The sequence below is a fragment of the Notolepis coatsorum genome (assembly GCF_963971535.1).
Source record: "Notolepis coatsorum genome assembly, chromosome: 7".
NCBI lineage: Eukaryota > Metazoa > Chordata > Actinopteri > Aulopiformes > Paralepididae > Notolepis > Notolepis coatsorum.
Genome location: NC_140171.1, coordinates 150,109,450 through 150,133,021, shown reverse-complemented (window position 1 = coordinate 150,133,021; position 23,572 = coordinate 150,109,450). Strand labels below are relative to the sequence as shown.

General features: G+C 46.1%; 1 protein-coding gene across 1 annotated transcript in view; it reads right to left on the bottom strand.

Moving 5' to 3' along the window:
* Window positions 1–23,572, bottom strand: part of LOC311232006 (equilibrative nucleoside transporter 1-like) — a gene marked incomplete at its 3' end in the record, with an annotated part of 86,407 nt that overhangs the window by 17,939 nt on the left and 44,896 nt on the right. The window contains exons 7-10 of the mRNA XM_084318663.1: window positions 20,668–20,765; window positions 13,084–13,159; window positions 2,692–2,759; window positions 1,735–1,843 (exon numbers count right to left, since the gene is read on the bottom strand). Coding sequence (XP_084174789.1) covers window positions 1,735–1,843; window positions 2,692–2,759; window positions 13,084–13,159; window positions 20,668–20,765 — 351 coding nt within the window. The remainder of the gene's footprint in view (window positions 1–1,734; window positions 1,844–2,691; window positions 2,760–13,083; window positions 13,160–20,667; window positions 20,766–23,572) is intronic.

Below are 23,572 nucleotides of genomic sequence, written 5' to 3'. Positions count from 1 at the left end.
CACACACACACACACACACACACACACACACACACACACACACACACACACACACACACACACACACACACACACACACACACACACACACACACACACACACACACACACACACACACACACACACACACACACACACACACACACACACACACACACACACACACACACACACACACACACACACACACACACACACACACACACACACACACACACACACACACACACACACACACACACACACACACACACACACACACACACACACACACACACACACACACACACACACACACACACACACACATATGTAACGTTTGGGGTGTTGCTCTCCTCAGGGAGCGGAGCCCGAGCGTCACCTGGTGGTAATGGACCTGTCTCTCTGCTCTAATTGCATTCATTAGCACCTGGTGTGTCTAGTTAAGGTGGCTTTATATGCTCTTCCGTGTTCCTACAGACACCGTGAGTCGAAACCCTGCATATATCGGTATCGGCTCAGCACCAGCAAGACCGTTACAGCAGCATACCATCTCTGCAACAGAGACGCCAAGAGGGAACTGGAGGTATATGCTGACCACAAGTGTCTGGAGTCCCAGCAAGCCCCTAAATACCTTGGCGTGCGTCTGGATCGGACACTGTCCTTCAAACAACACCTCGAAGATGTCAGGGCAAAGACAACATCAAGGGTTGCGCCGATCCGACGCCTCGCAGGTACAACCTGGGGAGCCACTGCCAAGACCCTTCGGATATCCACCCAAGCCCTGGTCTTCTCGGCAGCGGAGTACTGTTCCCCAGTCTAGAGCAGAAGCCCACACGTTAAAAAAGTTGATGCGGCTACTAACAACGCCCTCCGGATCATCACTGGATGCCTGAAGGCTACACCCGTCTTCCTGCTGCCAGTCCTTGCAGGAATCGCACCAGCTGGCCTATGACGAGAGGCTGCCACTCTCGCCCTAGCAAGGAAGGCAGTGAAGCATGACTGGCACATCCTACACAACACCACAACAACAACAGCACCTATGAGCAGACTCAAGTCCCGCCACCCCTACAACAAGGTGGCACAAGAGATGCTCCGTTCCACCACTGAGGACCTATCCAGAAATGGATGGCTGGCGGCAGCCTGGAAGAGAGAGTGGGAGAGTGCTGGGCCAACCCGTATCCACCACTACATCTGGGATCCAGGAGATGGCGCCACAGGAGACGATCTTCCACGCCAATGCAATGGGCAATGGGTTCTGCTGAACCGTTTAAGATCTGGGGTTGGTCGCTTTAAAGCATCATTAAAGAAGTGGGGCCTAGCAGACAGCGCTGCATGTGAGTGTGGAGACCCTGAGCAGACTGTCGACCACATCCTGACCATCTGCCCCCTATACAAACCACCCTCGGAAGCCAGCCTCTTTGATATGGGACCAGAGTTAAGGGCATGGCTACAAGATACAGAGTTGGACCTCTGACGTTACACGAAAGAAGGTATCGGAAATTAAGAGTTGGACAATATGAGTATATCGGATATCGGTAAAAAAGCCACTATCGAACATCCCTACTCTAAATAGAAGAGTATCTTTTGTTTGAAAACGCCTGCCTCTCGTCTTATCCGTTCTGCACTGCACCTGGGTCCTACACACCTACCACGCCGTAACACGCACACACGCACACACACACACACACACACACACACGCGCACACACACATACTGTAGACATGCTCAAAGCAGCCTCACATATAGCCTACCCCAGGCACCTCCACCGGCGATGGTGGAACGGACGTCGGCAGCGACTGCAGGGAAAGTGCCGATGGTCACGGTGAAGGAGAGGCAGACAGAGAGGGCCAGGATCCAGATCTACAGACACAGAGGAACCATGACTCCAGAGGAAGATCTAAACATCTCAGTCTTACTGCTCTGCTCTACTCTGCTCTACTCTACTCTACTCTACTCTACTCTACTCTGCTCTACTCTACTCTACTCTGCTCTACTCTACTCTACTCTACTCTGCTCTGCTCTACTCTACTCTACTCTACTCTACTCTACTCTACTCTACTCTACTCTGCTCTGCTCTACTCTACTCTACTCTACTCTACTCTACTCTACTCTACTCTACTCTACTCTACTCTACTCTACTCTACTCTACTCTACTCTACTCTACTCTACTCTACTCTACTCTACTCTACTCTACTCTACTCTACTCTACTCTACTCTACTCTACTCTACTCTACTCTACTCTACTCCACTCCACTCCACTCTACTCTACTCTACTCTACTCTACTCTACTCTACTCTACTCTACTCTACTCTACTCTACTCTACTCTACTCTACTCCACTCCACTCTACTCTACTCTACTCTACTCTACTCTACTCTACTCTAACTCTGCTCTGCTCAAAGATTAGGTGAGATGATTAGTGGAATATTAATCTGTAAATGCAGATCAGGTACTAAGGACATAGCAGCCATCATTGACAGCCATCATATATATAGATAGAGAGAGAACGAACATTTCAATGAACATCAAATCACAAAGTGCTTAATATCTTTGGTTTGAGAGGTTGTTCATTTGGCCTGTATATGAAACAAGCTCAGGTATCATTGGACTGAGGTATCTTTGGATAGGGATAGCTATCAGCCCAGTCTGTGTGTCTGTGTGTGTGTGTGTGTGTCTCTGTGTGTGTGTGTGTGTGTGTGTGTGCACTACCTTCTTGAAGATGACCAACATGGACACCGTCTGCTTGGCCTCCTGCTCCCCGGCTCCTCCGTCTCTGTCTGGAAACAAGAACATTAATAAAAGAATATTAATAATAATAATAATGGCTTGGATTTATATAGCGCCTTTCACATACAAGTCAAGTCAAGTCAAGATCCAAGTGCCAAGGCACTTTACAATAAAAGGGGGAAGGGGGGAGAGGATAATGGTGGCCTAAATTGAGAAACTAATTACAGAACAGAACAACAGAACAAAACCAAATAGAACCAACAGAATGAACAGGGTGCATCAGACCATAATGCCTGAGTGAAGAGGTGGGTCTTCAGCAGGTTTTTAAACCCTTCATTCTGTCAAGATCAGGTTTGTCAGATGAATTTAAATCTTTAGTCTTTAGTCTTCCTTTTAGGATACTTACTGCTCAGGTTTGCTTTCACTTGGTTATTGTTGCTCTACAAAATGCAGCGTTGCATTATTTCAGGCAGGAGGGCCTTGCGGCACACTCAGATCTTGGCTAACTGCCTAAGAAAACGGGCACAGAGGCACTGGGAGAGGATTTCACACACTAGACAAATATCAACATGTATCCATCAGTGGACCAATTGCATGCTTTTGCAGAGGACAAGAAGCCTTCAGTCGACTCCTTCAGACATTAAGCACCCCCACAGCCCAAATGGAATTACCCCCCCCCCCCAAAAATCTTTTTAAAATTAAGAAAATGTAATATATATTTTTTTCATTCTGTGGGGTAGTCGACTAATTTCGGCCAATCAAAGTCGACTATACAAATCCTTAGTCGGGGAGGGCGGCTGGGTGGCGCAGCGGACATTGCGCTCGTCACCAACGCAAGTTCGAATCCGGCTGTCGGCGTTGCCTCCGGCTTGGGCCGGCCATCATACTGACTCCTTGGCAGAGGTAGCGGGTGGAAGTCGATGGGTGGTAATCTGGACGTTGTGGACAGCGACTCCTACAGGTCGGTTGGGGGACGCCTGCACAGCAGAGACAGGAAATGGTGGGAGTAGTGTGAGCCTCCCACATGTAATGCAAGGCTTCTATCCTCCCTACAACCGACCAGTGGGGGACATATGCGAGCAACGATCAAGACAGGGGAGGGGAGAATTGGCACGGCAAATTGGGATGGGAGGAAAAATAGAAAAAGAGGAGAAAAAGTGGATAAAAAAATTAAAAATCCTTAGTCGGGGACAGGCCTAAAGTGTTTTAATAAGGTGTTACACGCCTTCAATGCACTGGAGGGCCCTGACTGGCATGAGTAGCGTGTGGAAATCCAGTCTCCCCCATCACATCAACATGAGCTTCTTCCAAGCAGCCCGTCTGTTAGTACTCCTCTATGGCTGCGAGTCATGGACCCTGAAGCCCACCCTGCAGACGTCTCATGGACCCTGAAGCCCACCCTGCAGACGTCTCATGGCCCCTGAAGCCCACCCTGCAGACGTCTCATGGACCCTGAAGCCCACCCTGCAGACGTCTCATGGACCCTGAAGCCCACCCTGCAGACGTCTCATGGACCCTGAAGCCCACCCTGCAGACGTCTCATGGACCCTGAAGCCCACCCTGCAGACGTCTCATGGACCCTGAAGCCCACCCTGCAGACGTCTCATGGCCCCTGAAGCCCACCCTGCAGACGTCTCATGGACCCTGAAGCCCACCCTGCAGACGTCTCATGGACCCTGAAGCCCACCCTGCAGACGTCTCATGGACCCTGAAGCCCACCCTGCAGACGTCTCATGGACCCTGAAGCCCACCCTGCAGACGTCTCATGGACCCTGAAGCCCACCCTGCAGACGTCTCTGGGCCCCTGAAGCCCACCCTGCAGACGTCTCATGGACCCTGAAGCCCACCCTGCAGGCGTCTCATGGCCCCTGAAGCCCACCCTGCAGACGTCTCATGGCCCCTGAAGCCCACCCTGCAGACGTCTCATGGCCCCTGAAGCTCACCCTGCAGACGTCTCTGAGCGGACGCTCCACCAGAACGCTGCGTGTGGTGCTGACCATCGACCAGAACGAGCACGTAACCAACAAGCCTCTGTACGGGGGGCTACCAAGGCTGAGTGACAAATGGTCAATGGCTGCATTTATATAACAGCTTTTATCCAAAGCGCTTTACAATTTGTTCCTCACATTTTACGTATTCACTCACACATTCACTCACCGATGGCAGAGGCAACCAACCATGCAAGGTGCCAACCTGCTCATCGGGAGCAATTAGGGGTTAAGTGTCTTGCTCAAGGACACTTCGACACGCTGCCCGGGAGGAGCGGGAATCACACCGTGAACCTCCGGATTACCAGACGACTGCTCTACCTCCTGAGCCACTGTCGCCCGCACCCCGACAAGGTGGCGTCCAGGACGCGTCTATTCTTTCCCCAATACATTTCCACGTTCCGCGTGCGCGTTCTGCGATCTGATTGGCCACGGACGTTTCTGGTGCGATCTGATTGGCCACTGACGTTTCTGGTCATGTGACATGTGCGCCCAATCGCGTGACGAGCTGTGTCTTTGCCCATTTCCGGGTCTAACAGCCTGCAAACGACCTAACGCCTAGTTTATCACTGGTTAAGCTTAGGCGACTCTTTCGAAATTGGTTAAGGTTAGAGTTTGGAATCAGGGCTGGTGTTCTATCGCCCTGCTGGCCTGCTCGACAAACTCTAACCTTAACCAACCTCGAAAGAGTGCCTAAGCTTAACCGGTGGCAGAACTTGCCGTCACACGATTGGGCGCACATGTCACATGACCAGAAACGTCAGTGGCCAATCAGAGCGCAGAAGGCGAACGCGGAACTGGAAATGTATTGGGGAAAGAATTCAGGCGTTCAGGACCATGAAACTTGCAGGTCCACTGCCACCGACACCCGGAACTTCCGGCCAGCAAGCTGGTGCTCTGGGAGCCGACACACGGGCGCCGACCAAGAGGACGTCCCACGCCGACATATGTGGACGTACTGAGGAAGGACGCAGGCGTGGAGAGTTCTACGGAACCGGCTGGATGTATGGAGGACCGCGATGATTGGAATCTCATCTGAGGACGACCAAATGAATGCACCTTGGCAAACATTTCAACTTTCTGTCTGGAACTCGATTGCTGAGGGATGGAACACCTCTGGTGTTGTGGTGACGTGGTGGAGAGAGGGATGGAACACCTCTGGTGTTGTGATGACGTGGTGGAGAGAGGGATGGAACACCTCTGGTGACGTGGTGGAGAGAGGGATGGAACACCTCTGGTGTTGTGGTGACGTGGTGGAGAGAGGGATGGAACACCTCTGGTGTTGTGGTGACGTGGTGGAGAGAGGGATGGAACACCTCTGGTGTTGTGGTGACGTGGTGGAGAGAGGGATGGAACACCTCTGGTGTTGTGGTGACGTGGTGGAGAGAGGGATGGAACACCTCTGGTGTTGTGGTGACGTGGTGGAGAGAGGGATGGAACACCTCTGGTGTTGTGGTGACGTGGTGGAGAGAGGGATGGAACACCTCTGGTGTTGTGGTGACGTGGTGGAGAGAGGGATGGAACACCTCTGGTGTTGTGATGACGTGGTGGAGAGCTGAGGGATGGAACACCTCTGGTGTTGTGGTGACGTGGTGGAGAGAGGGATGGAAGACCTCTGGTGTTGTGGTGACGTGGTGGAGAGAGGAGGGATGGAACACCTCTGGTGTTGTGATGACGTGGTGGAGAGAGGGATGGAACACCTCTGGTGTTGTGGTGACGTGGTGGAGAGAGGAGGGATGGAACACCTCTGGTGTTGTGATGACGTGGTGGGCAGAGCTGTCTAACACGTTGGTGGAAAGTCTCACATAGGTGTTTAATTGGGTTGAGATCAGGTGACAGCGAAGGCCGTAGCATAATGATTCACATTATTTTCATATACGCATCAAACCATTCAGTGACCCCTCGTGCCCTGTGGACGGAGGTCATCCTGGAGGAGAGAGACCACTGAGAGAGAGACCACTGAGAGAGAGAGACCACTGAGAGAGAGAGACCACTGAGAGAGAGACCACTGAGAGAGAGAGACCACCGAGAGAGAGACCACTGAGAGAGAGACCACCGAGAGAGACCACTGGGGGGGAGGGAGGGAGAGAGAGAGAGAGAGAGAGAGAGAGAGAGAGAGAGAGAGAGAGAGAGAGAGAGAGAGAGAGAGAGCACTCCCATCAGGATAGACATTCTTTGTGAGGCTTATCATTGCTCTAATAATGAACCATGTTTCAAAGTCTCCCAGATCTTTCCTCTTATTATTCATGCGAACAGTAGGTCACCTCTCTCAGCATGTGTACAGTGTACACGTCACAGAGCATGATAGGACGCTCGCTGCTTACTTGTATAATTCAGTACCTTTGTAATTGACAATTTTATCTTACCTAATTTTATATTTAATTTGATGTTACTACAACTACCTATTGTAGGGGCTACATCTGCTCCTCCCTCCCCATCAACCTGGACCCCCTGCAATTTGCATACCGCCCCAACAGGTCCACGGAGGACGCCATAGCCCATGTGCTGCACACAGCAGCATCACACCTGGACAAGAGGCAGGGGAACTATGTGAGAATGCTATTCATCGACTACAGCTCAGCATTCAATACCATAGTCCCCTCCAAACTCATAGCCAAGCTCAGGGACCTGGGCTTGAACTATGACCTCTGCCAGTGGGTCTTGGACTTCCTGACGGGCAGACCCCAGGTGGTGAGAGCAGGCAACTGCATCTCCTCATCCATCACCCTCAACATAGGGGCCCCCCAGGGCTGTGTTCTGAGTCCCCTCCTCTACTCCCTGTAGACTGTGTGGCTCAGCGGAACAACACAATCATCAAATTTGCTGACGACACAGTAGTGGTGGGCCTGATCTCTGCAAACGACGAGAGGGCCTACCTGGAAGAGGTCAAGGTCCTGGCGGGATGGTGCCAAGAGAACAGCCTCTCCCTGAACGTCAGCAAAACAAAGGAGATGATTGTGGACTTTAGGAGGTCGGGGGTCAGGGACTACAGCCCCCTCAGCATTGACGGGGCACCGGTTGAGCGAGTGAACAGTTTTAAGTACCTCAGAGTCCACATATCTGGGGACTTGACATGGACCACACACATTGACAGTGTTGTGACGAAGGCACGACAACGCCTCTACTTCCTCAGGCGCCTAAGGAAGTTCCAAGTCAGTCAGAAGATCCTTAAGAACTTCTACTCATGTACAATAGAGAGCATCCTGACTGGCAATATCACCTCCTGGTTTGGGAATAGCACCGTACAAGACTGTAGCAGACTACAGAGAGTGGCCCGTTCAGCCGAGCGCACAATTGGAGGGGGGCTTCCCACTCTCCAAGACATTTACAACAAGCGGTGCAGGGGTAAGGCTAAGAGAATTATCAAGGACTCCAGCCACCCAAACAACTGCCTCTTTGAACTGCTGCGGTCAGGCAAGCGATACCGGAGTCTCATGGCAAGCACAGAAAGACTCAGAAGAAGCTTCTATCCCCAGGCCATCAGGTTGCTCAACGAACAATAACACTATGCAACAACCATCAAATGCACTCACAGCACACACATCCACAAGCACACACTCACTTTAAACAAACAACACACTGCAGCACCCACTCTCCACACTTTAGAACACCTAAACACACTTTATATTTATTGGCAAAGAATTTGCACTACAACCCATACCTCAGTACACCTTACTGTAAATTGTACCTAAATTGTACCTCATCCCATTTCTGCTTTGCACTATATAGTATATTGTATATTAGTATATTGCATAGTATATTGTATGGTAACTCAGTTACTTCTATTCTGCATTGAACATTGTACATATGTACATACTGAACACTTGTGTCTACGTACGTGACTTCTATTTTATACATTCAATTTCTTTACATGCTATACTTATTTTATTTCATACTTATCTTTTGTCTAGCACAGTCTCTGGAGCGTAACAGAAAGAAGCATTTTGTATAAAAGTATTCTGTACTTCTGTATGACAACTATTAAAGAAACTTGAACTATTGTTACCATTCTTGTTTTCATTGATGTTTCTTAATTGTGCTCTGTTGAGTCTGAGCTCCAAACACAACCACCGTCTGACCAATGGTAGTGTGATGTCGGGGTGCAAATGCACCACAAAAACATCTATTACTGTGGCAAATATGTCTCCCTCATATCCACCGTCTCACAGACTTTGATATTACTGCCACCGCCCGGTCGGTCACAGCTAACAACACCACCTGATCCCCAGCAGTCATAGACCCTAATGACCACTTCAGCCTTCAGACGTTGAATGTATGGCAGGTTGAACAGGTTGAACTGTGCGTATCCTGGCATGGAGTTTAGTTTCATGTATCCATTGGTTTCATACAAAGAGATTCAAGCTAGAGGGGGCAGTTCATAGATTCACAGCTAGAGGGGGCAGTTCATAGATTCACAGCTAGAGGGGGCAGTTCATAGATTCACAGCTAGAGGGGGCAGTTCATAGATTCAAGCTAGAGGGGGCAGTTCATAGATTCAAGCTAGAGGGGGCAGTTCATAGATTCACAGCTAGAGGGGGCAGTTCATAGATTCAAGCTAGAGGGGGCAGTTCATAGATTCAAGCTAGAGGGGGCAGTTCATAGATTCACAGCTAGAGGGGGCAGTTCATAGATTCACAGCTAGAGGGGGCAGTTCATAGATTCACAGCTAGAGGGGGCAGTTCATAGATTCAAGCTAGAGGGGGCAGTTCATAGATTCACAGCTAGAGGGGGCAGTTCATAGATTCAAGCTAGAGGGGGCAGTTCATAGATTCAAGCTAGAGGGGGCAGTTCATAGATTCAAGCTAGAGGGGGCAGTTCATAGATTCACAGCTAGAGGAGGCAGTTCATAGATTCACAGCTAGAGGGGGCAGTTCATAGATTCAAGCTAGAGGGGGCAGTTCATAGATTCAAGCTAGAGGGGGCAGTTCATAGATTCACAGCTAGAGGAGGCAGTTCATAGATTCACAGCTAGAGGGGGCAGTTCATAGATTCAAGCTAGAGGGGGCAGTTCATAGATTCACAGCTAGAGGGGGCAGTTCATAGATTCACAGCTAGAGGAGGCAGTTCCTAATATACAACTGGCGTAGGGAAAGTATTCACGCCTCCCGCTGGTTAGAGGTAAAAAGAAAAAAAGAAAAAAAAGAAAAGAAAAAACTGTTTTCTACCCAGAAGACAACACTGCTTCGTCCTCATTTGAGATGCAGTGGTGCAATCGTTGAACACTCAACTGTATGCACTACTGCCACCTGGTGGAAAGACTGATGGGAATCAGTGAAAAGCAGAGCCAGTATACACATGGCAACAGTCAAATTCCATTACACCAGTTGTAGAAGAAGATCATCTGACTGGCGTTGTGCTGTGAGGAACACTCATGTCAGAGGCGGGGCAGGCGGGACACTGGGGACTATTGGCTATTGTCTGGCTCACATGCAGTGGTGGAAGAAGACATACTCAGATAAATTAGTACTCTGGTCAAAGTAAAAGTCCTCCATTCAAATTATACAGTAAGTAAAAGTAGGTATAAGTAAGTATTTGCTATTGAATGTACTTAAGTATCTAAAGTAAAAGTACACATTCTACATGACGTTTGTGTATCCATTGACCTCTATAGGTTATATGGTATGTGGTCCAGTTGTGCTGCTCTGATTAAAGGTTATGTTAAAGTGGTATGTGGTCCAGTTATACTGCTCTGATTAAAGGTTATGTTAAAGTGGTATGTGGTCCAGTTATGCTGCTCTGATTAAAGGTTATGTTAAAGTGGTATGTGGTCCAGTTATACTGCTCTGATTAAAGGTTATGTTAAAGTGGTATGTAGTCCAGTTATGCTGCTCTGATTAAAGGTTATGTTAAAGTGGTATGTGGTCCAGTTATGCTGCTCTGATTAAAGGTTATGTTAAAGTGGTATGTGGTCCAGTTATGCTGCTCTGATTAAAGGTTATGTTAAAGTGATATGTGGTCCAGTTATGCTGCTCTGATTAAAGATTATGTTAAAGTGATATGTGGTCCAGTTATGCTGCTCTGATTAAAGGTTATGTTAAAGTGGTATGTGGTCCAGTTATGCTGCTCTGATTAAACGTCATGTTAAAGTGGTATGTGGTCCAGTTATGCTTCTCTGATTAAAGGTTATGTTAAAGTGGTATGTGGTCCAGTTATGCTGCTCTGATTAAAAGTTATGTTAAAGTGGTATGTGGTCCAGTTATGCTGCTCTGATTAAAGGTTATGTTAAAGTGGGATGTGGTCCAGTTATGCTGCTCTGATTAAAGGTTATGTTAAAGTGGTATGTGGTCCAGTTGTGCTGCTCTGATTAAAGGTCATGTTAAAGTGGTATGTGGTCCAGTTATGCTGCTCTGATTAAAGGTTATGTTAAAGTGGTGTGTGGTCCAGTTGTGCTGCTCTGATTAAAGGTCATGTTAAAGTGGTATGTGGTCCAGTTATGCTGCTCTGATTAAAGGTTATGTTAAAGTGGTATGTGGTCCAGTTATGCTGCTCTGATTAAACGTCTTGTTAAAGTGGTATGTGGTCCAGTTATACTGCTCTGATTAAAGGTTATGTTAAAGTGGTATGTGGTCCAGTTATGCTGCTCTGATTAAAGGTTATGTTAAAGTGGGATGTGGTCCAGTTGTGCTGCTCTGATTAAAGGTTATGTTAAAGTGGTGTGTGGTCCAGTTGTGCTGCTCTGATTAAAGGTCATGTTAAAGTGGTATGTGGTCCAGTTATGCTGCTCTGATTAAACGTCTTGTTAAAGTGGTATGTGGTCCAGTTGTGCTGCTCTGATTAAAGGTTATGTTAAAGTGGTATGTGGTCCAGTTATGCTGCTCTGATTAAACGTCTTGTTAAAGTGGTATGTGGTCCAGTTATGCTGCTCTGATTAAAAGTTATGTTAAAGTGGTATGTGGTCCAGTTATGCTGCTTTGATTAAAGGTTATGTTAAAGTGGTATGTGATCCAGTTATGCTGCTCTGATTAAAGGTTATGTTAAAGTGGTATGTGGTCCAGTTATGCTGCTCTGATTAAACGTCATGTTAAAGTGGTATGTGGTCCAGTTATGCTTCTCTGATTAAAGGTTATGTTAAAGTGGTATGTGGTCCAGTTATGCTGCTCTGATTAAAAGTTATGTTAAAGTGGTATGTGGTCCAGTTATGCTGCTCTGATTAAAGGGTATGTTAAAGTGGTATGTGGTCCAGTTGTGCTGCTCTGATTAAAGGTCATGTTAAAGTGGTATGTGGTCCAGTTATGCTGCTCTGATTAAAGGTTATGTTAAAGTGGTGTGTGGTCCAGTTGTGCTGCTCTGATTAAAGGTCATGTTAAAGTGGTATGTGGTCCAGTTGTGCTGCTCTGATTAAAGGTTATGTTAAAGTGGTATGTGGTCCAGTTATGCTGCTCTGATTAAACGTCTTGTTAAAGTGGTATGTGGTCCAGTTATACTGCTCTGATTAAAGGTTATGTTAAAGTGGTATGTGGTCCAGTTATGCTGCTCTGATTAAAGGTTATGTTAAAGTGGGATGTGGTCCAGTTATGCTGCTCTGATTAAAGGTTATGTTAAAGTGGTATGTGATCCAGTTATGCTGCTCTGATTAAAGGTTATGTTAAAGTGGTATGTGGTCCAGTTATGCTGCTCTGATTAAAGGTTATGTTAAAGTGGTATGTGGTCCAGTTATGCTGCTCTGATTAAACATCATGTTAAAGTGGTATGTGGTCCAGTTATGCTTCTCTGATTAAAGGTTATGTTAAAGTGGTATGTGGTCCAGTTATGCTGCTCTGATTAAAAGTTATGTTAAAGTGGTATGTGGTCCAGTTATGCTGCTCTGATTAAAGGTTATGTTAAAGTGGTATGTGGTCCAGTTGTGCTGCTCTGATTAAAGGTTATGTTAAAGTGGTATGTGGTCCAGTTATGCTGCTCTGATTAAAGGTCATGTTAAAGTGATATGTGGTCCAGTTATACTGCTCTGATTAAAGGTTATGTTAAAGTGGTATGTGGTCCAGTTATGCAGCTCTGATTAAAGGTTATGTTAAAGTGGTATGTGGTCCAGTTATGCTGCTCTGATTAAAGGTTATGTTAAAGTGGTATGTGGTCCAGTTATGCTGCTCTGATTAAATGTCATGTTAAAGTGGTATGTGGTCCAGTTATGCTGCTCTGATTAAATCCTAACTAAATCTGACTAAATCCTTTTCTTCTAAGTAACTAGTAACTGATGGGTTCAGAATTGCAGATACATGTAGTGGAGTAAAAGTATAAAGTTCCCCTAAAATGAAAATACTCACATAAAGTACAAGTAGCTCGAAAAAATTTACTTAAGTAAAGTACTCGAGTACAAATACTTTGCACAACTGCTCACATGGACCTGCACATTGCAACAGTGTAGGAAAATAAGTCTTTTTACTTTTACCTTTCTTCATCAGATCTAAAGAGTTATCCTCCTCGCCGGACGTGCTGTTGCTCCCCTGATAATATTGGAAGAACTCCTATAAAACAATGGAGGACAAAACACATGTAAGAGCACTTAAAGTTTGACATCATACATCACTGTGTTAATGCCTCCCCTCTCTGCTCTAATTAAGCATTACATCACGCGCAGGAGTGGTTTGTGACCAATAAACCATGCCTAGAGGTGGTCGTTAGACCCCCCTAGGCATGGTTTATTGGTCACAAATCACGACTGCAAGTGATGTAAAGCTTTTATACAACTGCTAGATTCATCCAACCTTATTTCTATACAATAAACACACATTAATCGAAGATTTATTGAAAAAACCATCCGCCAGAAAAAGTAGTTCCCACAACTACAAAAAAGACAAGTTGCCTCCATGTGGAAGCAGCTTGAAGTGCATCCAACCAAACTAACACATCCAACTGTGTATTATTGGAATGATTGAGAGAAGTTGCCTCATGTGGAAGCAGCTTGAAGTGCATCCAACCAACTAACACATCCAACTGTGTATTATTGGAATGATTGATTGAACATTTTATTACCAGATGCAGAATGGGTACAATACAGTACGGCTCAATACACACAATTGTTAAGGGAATGCAGACCTACTTTCCATAGAACTTCATTCTTAGATGCTTCTATATAAAGTAGGTAAAACAAATTAAAAAGTCTTCTTTGCCCTATAGGAAAAAAACGTTTTCTTCGCCCTATTCTTTTATTTATTTTTTTAAACCTACTGTAGAGGGCCTAAACTTAACCAGTTGGAAACCAAGCGTACAGTAATAAAATTAGCAATCAATCAATCAATCAACTCAATAGGCCATGCTCACTTAGAACAGCGCAGCACCCAGCTCTCTGACTATCCCCCGCGTTGCAGGCAGAGTGTGTGTGTGTGTGCGTGCGTGTGCGTGCGTGTGTGTGTGTGCGTGTGTGTGTGTATGTGTGTGGGGGGGGTGTGTGGCGGTGGGTGGAGACTAGAGCGAGCGCTGACAGTCGAAAGGAAAAAGAAATTGAAAAAAAAATCGCAAATTAATCCATCAATCAATCCGCGATTTTTCTTTTGTTACAGAATGATTCAAGACCCATCAATTACATCATCCAACATTGTTTAAACGACTAAGACATTCGCTGTGACGGAATCGCTTGATATTTAGTCGTTTAGTCGCATCAACATATCCATTTGTAAAGATTATTGGCCACCTTCTTGTGATCCGGCAGAGTGATGTGATGTGGGTCGGTTGTGGGCGGGTCCTGGGCCAGCAGCGTGGATTGTTGCCAATAAAGACGTGTAAAATGACTGTTTCAGCCAATCAGAATCGAGAAATTTGCATGCCGTTGTATAACCCGTGTTAATGCCTCCCCTCTCTGCTCTAACCAGTGTTAATGCCTCCCCTCTCTGCTCTAACCAGTGTTAATGCCTCCCCTCTCTGCTCTAACCAGTGTTAATGCCTCCCCTCTCTGCTCTAACCAGTGTTAATGCCTCCCCTCTCTGCTCTAACCAGTGTTAATGCCTTCCCTCTCTGCTCTAACCCGTGTTAATGCCTCCCCTCTCTGCTCTAACCCGTGTTAATGCCTCCCCTCTCTGCTCTAACCCGTGTTAATGCCTCCCCTCTCTGCTCTAACCAGTGTTAATGCCTCCCCTCTCTGCTCTAACCCGTGTTAATGCCTCCCCTTTCTGCTCTAACCATTAGGGATGTTCGATATTGGCTTTTTTACCGATATCCGATATACCGATATTGTCTGTTACGGACCCTGTCCTTATGTATGTATATAGAGGGAGTTATGTATGTTATCTGTTGTATATATAGGCATGTTTTGTTTGTTCTTGTCTTGTCTCCTTCTTGTGTTAGCATAGGAATTATTGTCAGTGTTGTGTATTTTGGTGTAGAGCTGGTACCTGAAGCTCTGGTTTATTGTATTGTATTTAGGTCATTATAGTTTATTGCACATTTCTGTCTAACCTTAATCCTTTGTATATTTGTTTATCACCCAGCCTATGGTGATTGTCTTTCTTTTGTATTAATCTTTTGTTTCGCACACAGGGACATTGAGGACAGGAAGATACCCTGGGGTCTACATTTTTGCATCACGTAGGTGACCTGATGTTAAAGACACCAGCCTTAAGGGGAGCTCCAGTAGCTCACCGCGTACCTCGAACGCTATTTCGGCGTCAGGGACAACCGTGCGCGTCACGGATCTGGGGTAGCGAGTTCGACTCCCGGACAAGCCGTACTTTCTCAGAGTGTCTTTCCCCCCATCTATACCCCCATTCAACCTGTTTCTGTCGGTCATACTTGACCAGAAAAAGCGATAAAACGCGAAAAGAACCAGCTGACTGGTCAAAGTTTAAAAAAAAAAGACACCAGCCTTAGAAGTGAGCACCACCACCTGTACTTTTGGGCGTCCGCGCCTGTAAGGGGTGGGGGGTGGGTTTTCATTTCCTTTTGATATTTCATTTGGTGCCACTAGGTACTCCTCCTTGCTCTCTGTGTTGCTGAGTTTTTGACGATCGACACCAATACCGGGGCTCGCGATCAGATAATTGGAATATTCTTTTTGGGGTACATCCTAGTGAAGGTAAGGGCTATGATATCAATCCTGTGTTGATCCAACCATGTCTTCACCCCAATCGCAATATATGTGTGTAACGTTACTCCACAACGTATGCCGTTGGTGACAATCAAAGCATCAAAAAACTACCCCCCCCTTTTAATTCATTCATGATGAAACATAATACCTATGATATAGATTTGATTTGGGAATAATAGCATGTACAGGCAAGAAACGGCAACTTTTATAGTAGAATTGACGTATAAGCCTATTACTCAGCCTTTCGGGAATTACCCCAGACCAGGCTATAACGATACTTATATTCACCACGGTATAACACGGGAACGTATTGATGGAAACATTTATTATTTTTCACACATTGAACGATAGATAGGTGATGTCAAATGGGCCATAGTATTGTATCCATAGCTATAATATAGAATAGTTATAGCACTACAAACAAGGTGATCCACACTCCTATATTTTAAAGCGTGGCAGTGCTAGAACGGGGCCCCGTCTAATCCCCGGTGGTCAATTAGTTTAAATGAAAAATTGTGCTTGGAAAAGTACTTGAAAGTCCTTGAATTTCATTTTGCAATGTCTGTGGGAACCCTGGATAGAGATCAGATCCTGTTAGTCCCCGTTAATCAAGATGGCGGCAGTGAACTGACTTCTCTTTAGACTTTGGTGACATGTCCGTCAGGTAAAACCACGATGCAGAGACGCATGTCAGAACCACACTGGAGGCCAGACTAATGCGTTTGATATCCAGTGGGGGGGATATCCAGGGAGCCTGTCCCGTCTCCCTGTCTCACTGTGAGAGGCTGTCTCGTGGTGATGACCGGAGTGGTGGACGTAGCGTGATGATGACCGGGAGGAATGCGACCCTCTCTGCGCCGCCCCCATGCCTCAAATAGATCCGCCATCAGCTCTATTGTCAAAAATGTTCAGTTGCTATCGCATGCACTTATCTGTGTTTCATTACACATTATGTGTGCATGCTTACCAACTGTTTCGCCTGTTTTATTGCAACACTACTATCACCGACATCGGCTATCTCCCCTTGAACGGCCCTTCTAAGGTTTCTCTCCTCCACATTGCCTGTGGTGCATTTTTTCCTATTGCTAGGTTTTAGTGAGTTTTTCCTTACCTTCGCGTGGGGTATGTCTGGGAGTGTTGCATTAATTTATTTGATTTATTAAAAAAAAATTGGACTTTATGGGGTTTTTGTTTTGTTCTTGATTTATTGTGATGTTTCTTCTTGACTTGTTTAAAGAAGACGTGTCCGGCCCATGGGGACATTAACGTGTGTTGTCGGGCCTTACAAATACATTTGATTTGATTTGATTTGATTTGAGATCAGAGCCAATCTCAATGTTTAGAAACAGCATTCGCTTGCTAGGTCCCCCCATTGAATAATAATAATAATAATAATAATAATAATAATAATAATAATAATAATAAATTCAATTTGTACCGCACTTTATATTTGTGAAAATCTGTTAGTGCTACAGGAGATAAAGATAAAAAGTTAAATGAATAAAACAATAAAAATGAATAAAACAACCAATGAAATGGAAGAACATTGGATGGGGAGAGCATTCCACAGTCTGGGTGCGGCAGAGCAGAAGGCTCGATCGCCCATGGTGTGCAGCTTAGTCCTGAGGGCTTTGAGGAGGTAGGCTGTGCCGGAGCGGAGGGAGCGTGAGGAGGACTGGGGGGTGAGGAGTTCCTTGAGGTAGGCAGGGCACCACCGTGTACGCACTGGTGAGTGAGGAGGGAGACCTTGTACTCGATCCTGTGTTCCACGGGGAGCCAGTGAAGTGATCTGAGGGTGGGGGTGATGTGGTCATATTTGCGCACCCTCATCAGGATCCTAGCAGCACTATTCTGGATTGAAGACCAGCAGTTGTTGCATCATCAGAGTGTGCTACACCTAGCATGGCAGGGCAGTAATCAGACGCAGTAAATGATAGTCCTTGACCTGTAAGAACTATTGATGTTCTTTAGGTACAAAGGCCAGGGTGGGTTTCAACACCACACCACTCAGTCTCCCTGATTACTGTACAGTCAGCAGATAATACTGACATGGCGACTCACTCGTAGCTGAAGTGAGGGGGTGCGCTGTCCTACACTGTAACCTCAATGGCACTTGCTCAATAGGCTCAAATGGGGCTGTCAACATGGCTTTCAGCACCATGGACAGATCCTAAATGGGGCTGTCAACATGGCTTTCAGCACCCTGGACAGATCCTAAATGGGGCTGTCAATATGGCTTTCAGCACCCTGGACAGATCCTAAATGGGGCTGTCAACATGGCTTTCAGCACCCTGGACAGATCCTAAATGGGGCTGTCAACATGGCTTTCAGCACCCTGGACAGATCCTAAATGGGGCTGTTTAACGTCCAACCTCAATGTAGTGGGAAAAAGGACGTAAAACGAAGATGATTATGATGATGATGGCTGTTATGGCTTTCAGAACCCTGGACAGATCCTAAATATGGCTGTCGACATGGCTTCCAGCACCCTGGACAGATCCTAAATGGGGCTGTCCTTCAGCACCCTGGACAGGTCCTATTTTGGGGCTGTTTGTCCAACACCAGGCTCATCCTCCTTGGAGAAATCTTTTTAACAGGTTGTTAAACCTGTATTATGTACGTTCTTCATATAAATATATTGCTTCTTTAGTCTAATCTAAGTCATTTAAAGGGATAGTTCAGATTTCTTAAACCCTGTTTCTTACAGTGATGTTACTGAGTCCTTTCTCAACACAGTCCATGCTTTTCCTCATGCTAGCTCCGGCTGGTTAGCCACAAACCAATAGAAAGTCAATGGGGTAAAATGTCAGCGAGCTTCGGTCAGCTTGTACAGACAGGAGCTTGACCCCATTGACCTTGAACTAGTACGAGGAAGTACGAGGAACAGCGTGGATTGTTGAGAAAGAACGACTCAGATTCAGATTCAGATTCCTTTATTAACTAAGCCTTCCTTTATTAACGTGTAACCACATTGGTAATTGTCTCAGCGTTACAGAGTATGCATTTTTCCATAGATTTTATTTTCACATCACAACAGCAACAACAGACACAGGACAAAGACAGTGCAGTGCAGGATTAATCATTTGAATAAATATATATATATATAAAGTGTAAAGTGCAGAGTTCCAGGTCAGTCCCAGTGCAGTGTTTTTGCCAGTGTCATTGTTATTGCAACTGTTATGTTTTGTGCCCTGATCAGGCGCTCCTAGTGCGATGTGTCGTGTCTAGCTGTAGTTCCCTGTCGTGGTTTTGTAGTCCTTATCGTTTCCCCCTCCAGCTGTACCCATTTTGTAATTAACTCAGGTGTGTCTTGTCTCGTCATCCCCTCATGTATAAGTATTCTGCCTGCGTCTGATGCTGATCCTGTCTGTGCAGTGTTCTTGTTTTGTCGTTACTTTATATTTCCTTTGTTCAAACCGTGGTAACTATTAATTAAATATTCTTTGTTGATTACTTTGGCTACCGTCTCCTTTATTATGTTACATTGACTCGACATCGAGCTTGCTAATTGTCAATGGTAACGTAATAGCAACTATGGCAAGAAGCCACCACTAGGGGCAGAGTGACTGGCCATGAGGGAGTTACTATAAAGAAATGAATGTGTGCTATGAGATCAGCACTCTGCCGCCCCCTGCTGGGCACCACCTGCAGACCTGGCTATCCTCACTGACTTAACCCTTTCACTGCCACATTACCAAATGGTTAACCCTTTCACTACCACACTACAGACGGTTAACCATCTGTAGTGTAGTAGTGAAAGCCTTTTGTAGTGTGGTCGTGAAAGGGTTAACCCTTTGTCGTGTGGCAGTGAAAGGGTTAACCTTCTGTATTGTCGCAGTGAAAGGGTTAACCCTTTGGTAGAGTGGTAGTGTTAAAGGGTTAAAAGCCTAAAGATGGAATCCCAGTCTGCTGATAATTGATACTATGATTGTGTTTTTCCCTTGTGCACGTTTGTGTTGTAGGATTAATCCCCCCTCACTTACCATTCTCTCATGTCTCTCTGTCAGCCTGGTGCTTATTCGGTCCCCCTTGTGTTGCTGTTCTGTGTTCTGCACACAGTCCAGTTACTCTATTGTGTCATTCCCTATGTCTTACTGTACTGTTACGTAGTCCTTAGGGGTGTAACGATGCATCGATTAATTAATTAATTAATTAATTAATTAATGTGACGATCGATTTGATTATTTTTTAAATTATTATTGTTATAATTTTTGTGTGTGTTGTTTTTATTGACCTACTGTATAGTCCATTCATGCTGAGTGAATCAGTTCCCCCAGCCACATTTGTGTATTCAAATTTTTTTGGGGAATTAACTGACAGAAATGAATCGAATCGAATCGAATCGTGGTCAAATGAATAGATTTCATGATGCATTGAATCGTTGCCTGAATAATCGTAATCGAAATTAATCGTTGTGGGGTTGCATCGTTACACCCCTAGTCATTCCCTATGTCTTACCGTACTGTTACGTAGTCCTACTGCCATAACATATCGTCTAGTCTCCTATGTCTTAATATATTGTCGGCTATATAGTATTTTGTGTCCTATGTCATACTGTATCATCTGTTGTATACTCCTAGTCAGTCTTGTGGTCCTACTCTATTGACTGTCCTTCCTGTCTTTTGTCATGTTGTATGGTCCTCTGTTCCACTGTGTGACTATGTCTATAGTTTTACATTTTGTAGTTACTGTGGAGCACTTTGGTCGGCTCTCTGAGCTTTTAACTTCTGTCGTGTGGCAGTGAAAGGGTTAACCGGCTGTCGCGTGGCAGTGAAAGGGTTAACCCTCTGTGTGTTGTCGCAGTGAAAGGGTTAACCGTTTTGGTAGTGCGGCAGTGAAAGGGTTAAATGTGCTATATAAATAAATGACTTGACTTGACTTGTTGTGTTTCACCTTTAACTTGACTGTTTGTCTTGGTGGGAGTTATAGGAGCAGGATTTGAGCATAGTTTACCATTTTGGGGAGCGCAACGTAGGACATTACAGAGAGAAATATGACCGCGCAGGCTGTGATGAAGTATCCAAAGGCAGCATCCTGCATCGAAGAACCACCTGCAAGAGAGAGAGAGAGAGAGAGAGAGAGAGAGAGAGAGAGAGAGAGAGACAGAGACACACACACACACACACACACACACACACACACACACACACACACACACACACACACACACACACACACACACACACACACACACACACACACACACACACACACACACACACAGAGAGAAACAGAGGGAGAGACAGAGAGAGAGAGAGTTTATTGAATCTATCTATTATTAAAGAGATTTGCACTACATTCATACCTCATTTTCATTTTGCACCTTGCCTTTAACCCTTTCACTACCACTCTACCACTGCGACAATACAGAAGGTTAACCCTTTCACTACTACACTGCGACAATACAGAAGGTTAACCCTTTCACTACTACACTACAGACGGTGAACTGTCTGTAGTGTGGTAGTGAAAGGGTTAACCTTCTGTAGTGTGGTAGTGAAAGGGTTAAAAGAAAAAGTGTTTGTATTGTCTGCATTTTGTACCTCATTGTCTGCATTTTTACTTCAATGTACTTAGGTTGTACTTTAGTTTGTATATTGTATTATTGTATAGTGTTATTCCCCTTTTACTGTATGAAGCACATTCTCAGGGGCTCATACAGAACCAAGAATTCCACTGTAATGTACTTTATACGTGACAAATAAAAGCAAACTTGAAACGTGAGAGGGCGGAGTGTAGCGCTGAGGAGATGGCGTCCTCCGTGCTCCCGTTCTCACGGTGGGTGAAGTGATGTCTGTTCATTGAGGGTGTCTGTCCAGTGGGGGTGAGAGGTCAGACCTGAGGTGAGCCAGGAGCAGCCTCTCAACGCACTTCATGACGATGGGGGTGAGTGCAACAGGGCAGAAGTCATTAAAGGAACACGCCAACTTTTGGGGAAATTAGCTTATTTGCCATCTACCCTGGAGTTAGACAAGCAGATACCCTCTTCTCTGTGCATGCATTAGGCGTAGGGCACAGCCGCACCGTTAGCCTAGCTTAGCGTCATTCACTGGAAATAGGTGTGCCAGTGTAGCCTAGTTCCCAACAGTCACGAAATACACTCCAAATACAACTTCAAAATTTTCCTGTAAACATGTTGTGACCTGTGAAATAAAAAATTAAAAGAATTATTCGACATTTTCGTTTTCTAAGCAGATATATACTTGGAATAATTTTTTGCCGAAGCACCGCTGCCTGGACGCAGTGACTTCATCACCTCAAAAGCCCTGTTGTTGTTTTAAACAAAGCTTCCAGTGAATGACGCTAAGCTAGGCTAACGGTGCGGCTGTTCCCTACGCCTAATGCATGCACAGAGAAGAAAAGGGTATCCGCTTGTCTAACTCCAGGGTAGATGGCAAATAAGCTAATTTCCCCAAAAGTTGGTGTGTTCCTTTAAGGCTCGAGGCAGAGGAGTGTTTGGGCACTGGCACGATGGAGGTGGTTCTGGCACACTGGCACGATGGAGGTGGTTCTGGCACACTGGCACGATGGAGGTGGTTCTGGCACACTGGCACGATGGAGGTGGGTCTAGCACACTGGCACGATGGAGGTGGTTCTGGCACACTGGCACGATGGAGGTGGGTCTAGCACACTGGCACGATGGAGGTGGGTCTAGCACACTGGCACGATGGAGGTGGGTCTAGCACACTGGCACGATGGAGGTGGTTCTGGCACACTGGCACGATGGAGGTGGTTCTGGCACACTGGCACGATGGGGGTGGGTCTAGCACACTGGCACGATGGGGGTGGTTCTAGCACACTGGCACGATGGGGGTGGGTCTAGCACACTGGCACGATGGAGGTGGTTCTGGCACACTGACACACTGGCACGATGGAGGTGGTTCTGGCACACTGGCACGATGGGGGTGGTTCTAGCACACTGGCACGATGGGGGTGGTTCTAGCACACTGGCACGATGGAGGTGGGTCTAGCACACTGGCACGATGGAGGTGGGTCTAGCACACTGGCACGATGGGGGTGGTTCTGGCACACTGGCACGATGGAGGTGGTTCTGGCACACTGGCACGATGGAGGTGGTTCTGGCACACTGGCACGATGGGGGTGGGTCTAGCACACTGGCACGATGGGGGTGGGTCTAGCACACTGGCACGATGGGGGTGGTTCTGGCACACTGGCACGATGGAGGTGGTTCTACACTGGCACACCTGCCTGAGCTGGTGACAGGTTGAAGATGTCAGTTAAGACCTTGGTCAGCTGCTCAGCGCAGGTCCTGAGCACATGGGGGAGCCATCAGGGCCAGCTGTCTGACATGCATTAGTCCTGCTCATGATGCTATCATCATATCTTTCTTTGTTTTTTTTAGACAGTATTTCATTTTCCGGTACAAATTACAATGTGATATGACATAATCTTTATATGTTGTAATCTTGTAATGAATGAATGAATGAATGAATGAAGTTTATTTTTCGGTCTTGTTTACAGACAAATCAAACACACCCGTGTGGACTTGCAAAAAAAATAAAAAATAAAAAATAAATCCAAAATCAACGACAGGAAAAAATTAATAGGCTGAAGCACATGCTTATTTTTGCCTATCCTTTACAAATTCTTTTTTTGATCTACTTTTTCTCCTCCTTTTTTCTGTATTTTTTCTCCCATCCCAATTTAGTCGTTATGCCAATTCCCCCCTCCCCTTCCTGGTTGTTGCACGCCCCACTTGCCGGTCTAGGGAGGGTTGAAGACTATCCCATGTCCCCTCCGATACATGCAGAGTCAGCCAGCCGCTTCTTTTCACCTGACAGCGAGGACTCTCACTGGGGGAGTGTAACGTGTGGGAGGATCACACTACTTCCCCCAGTTT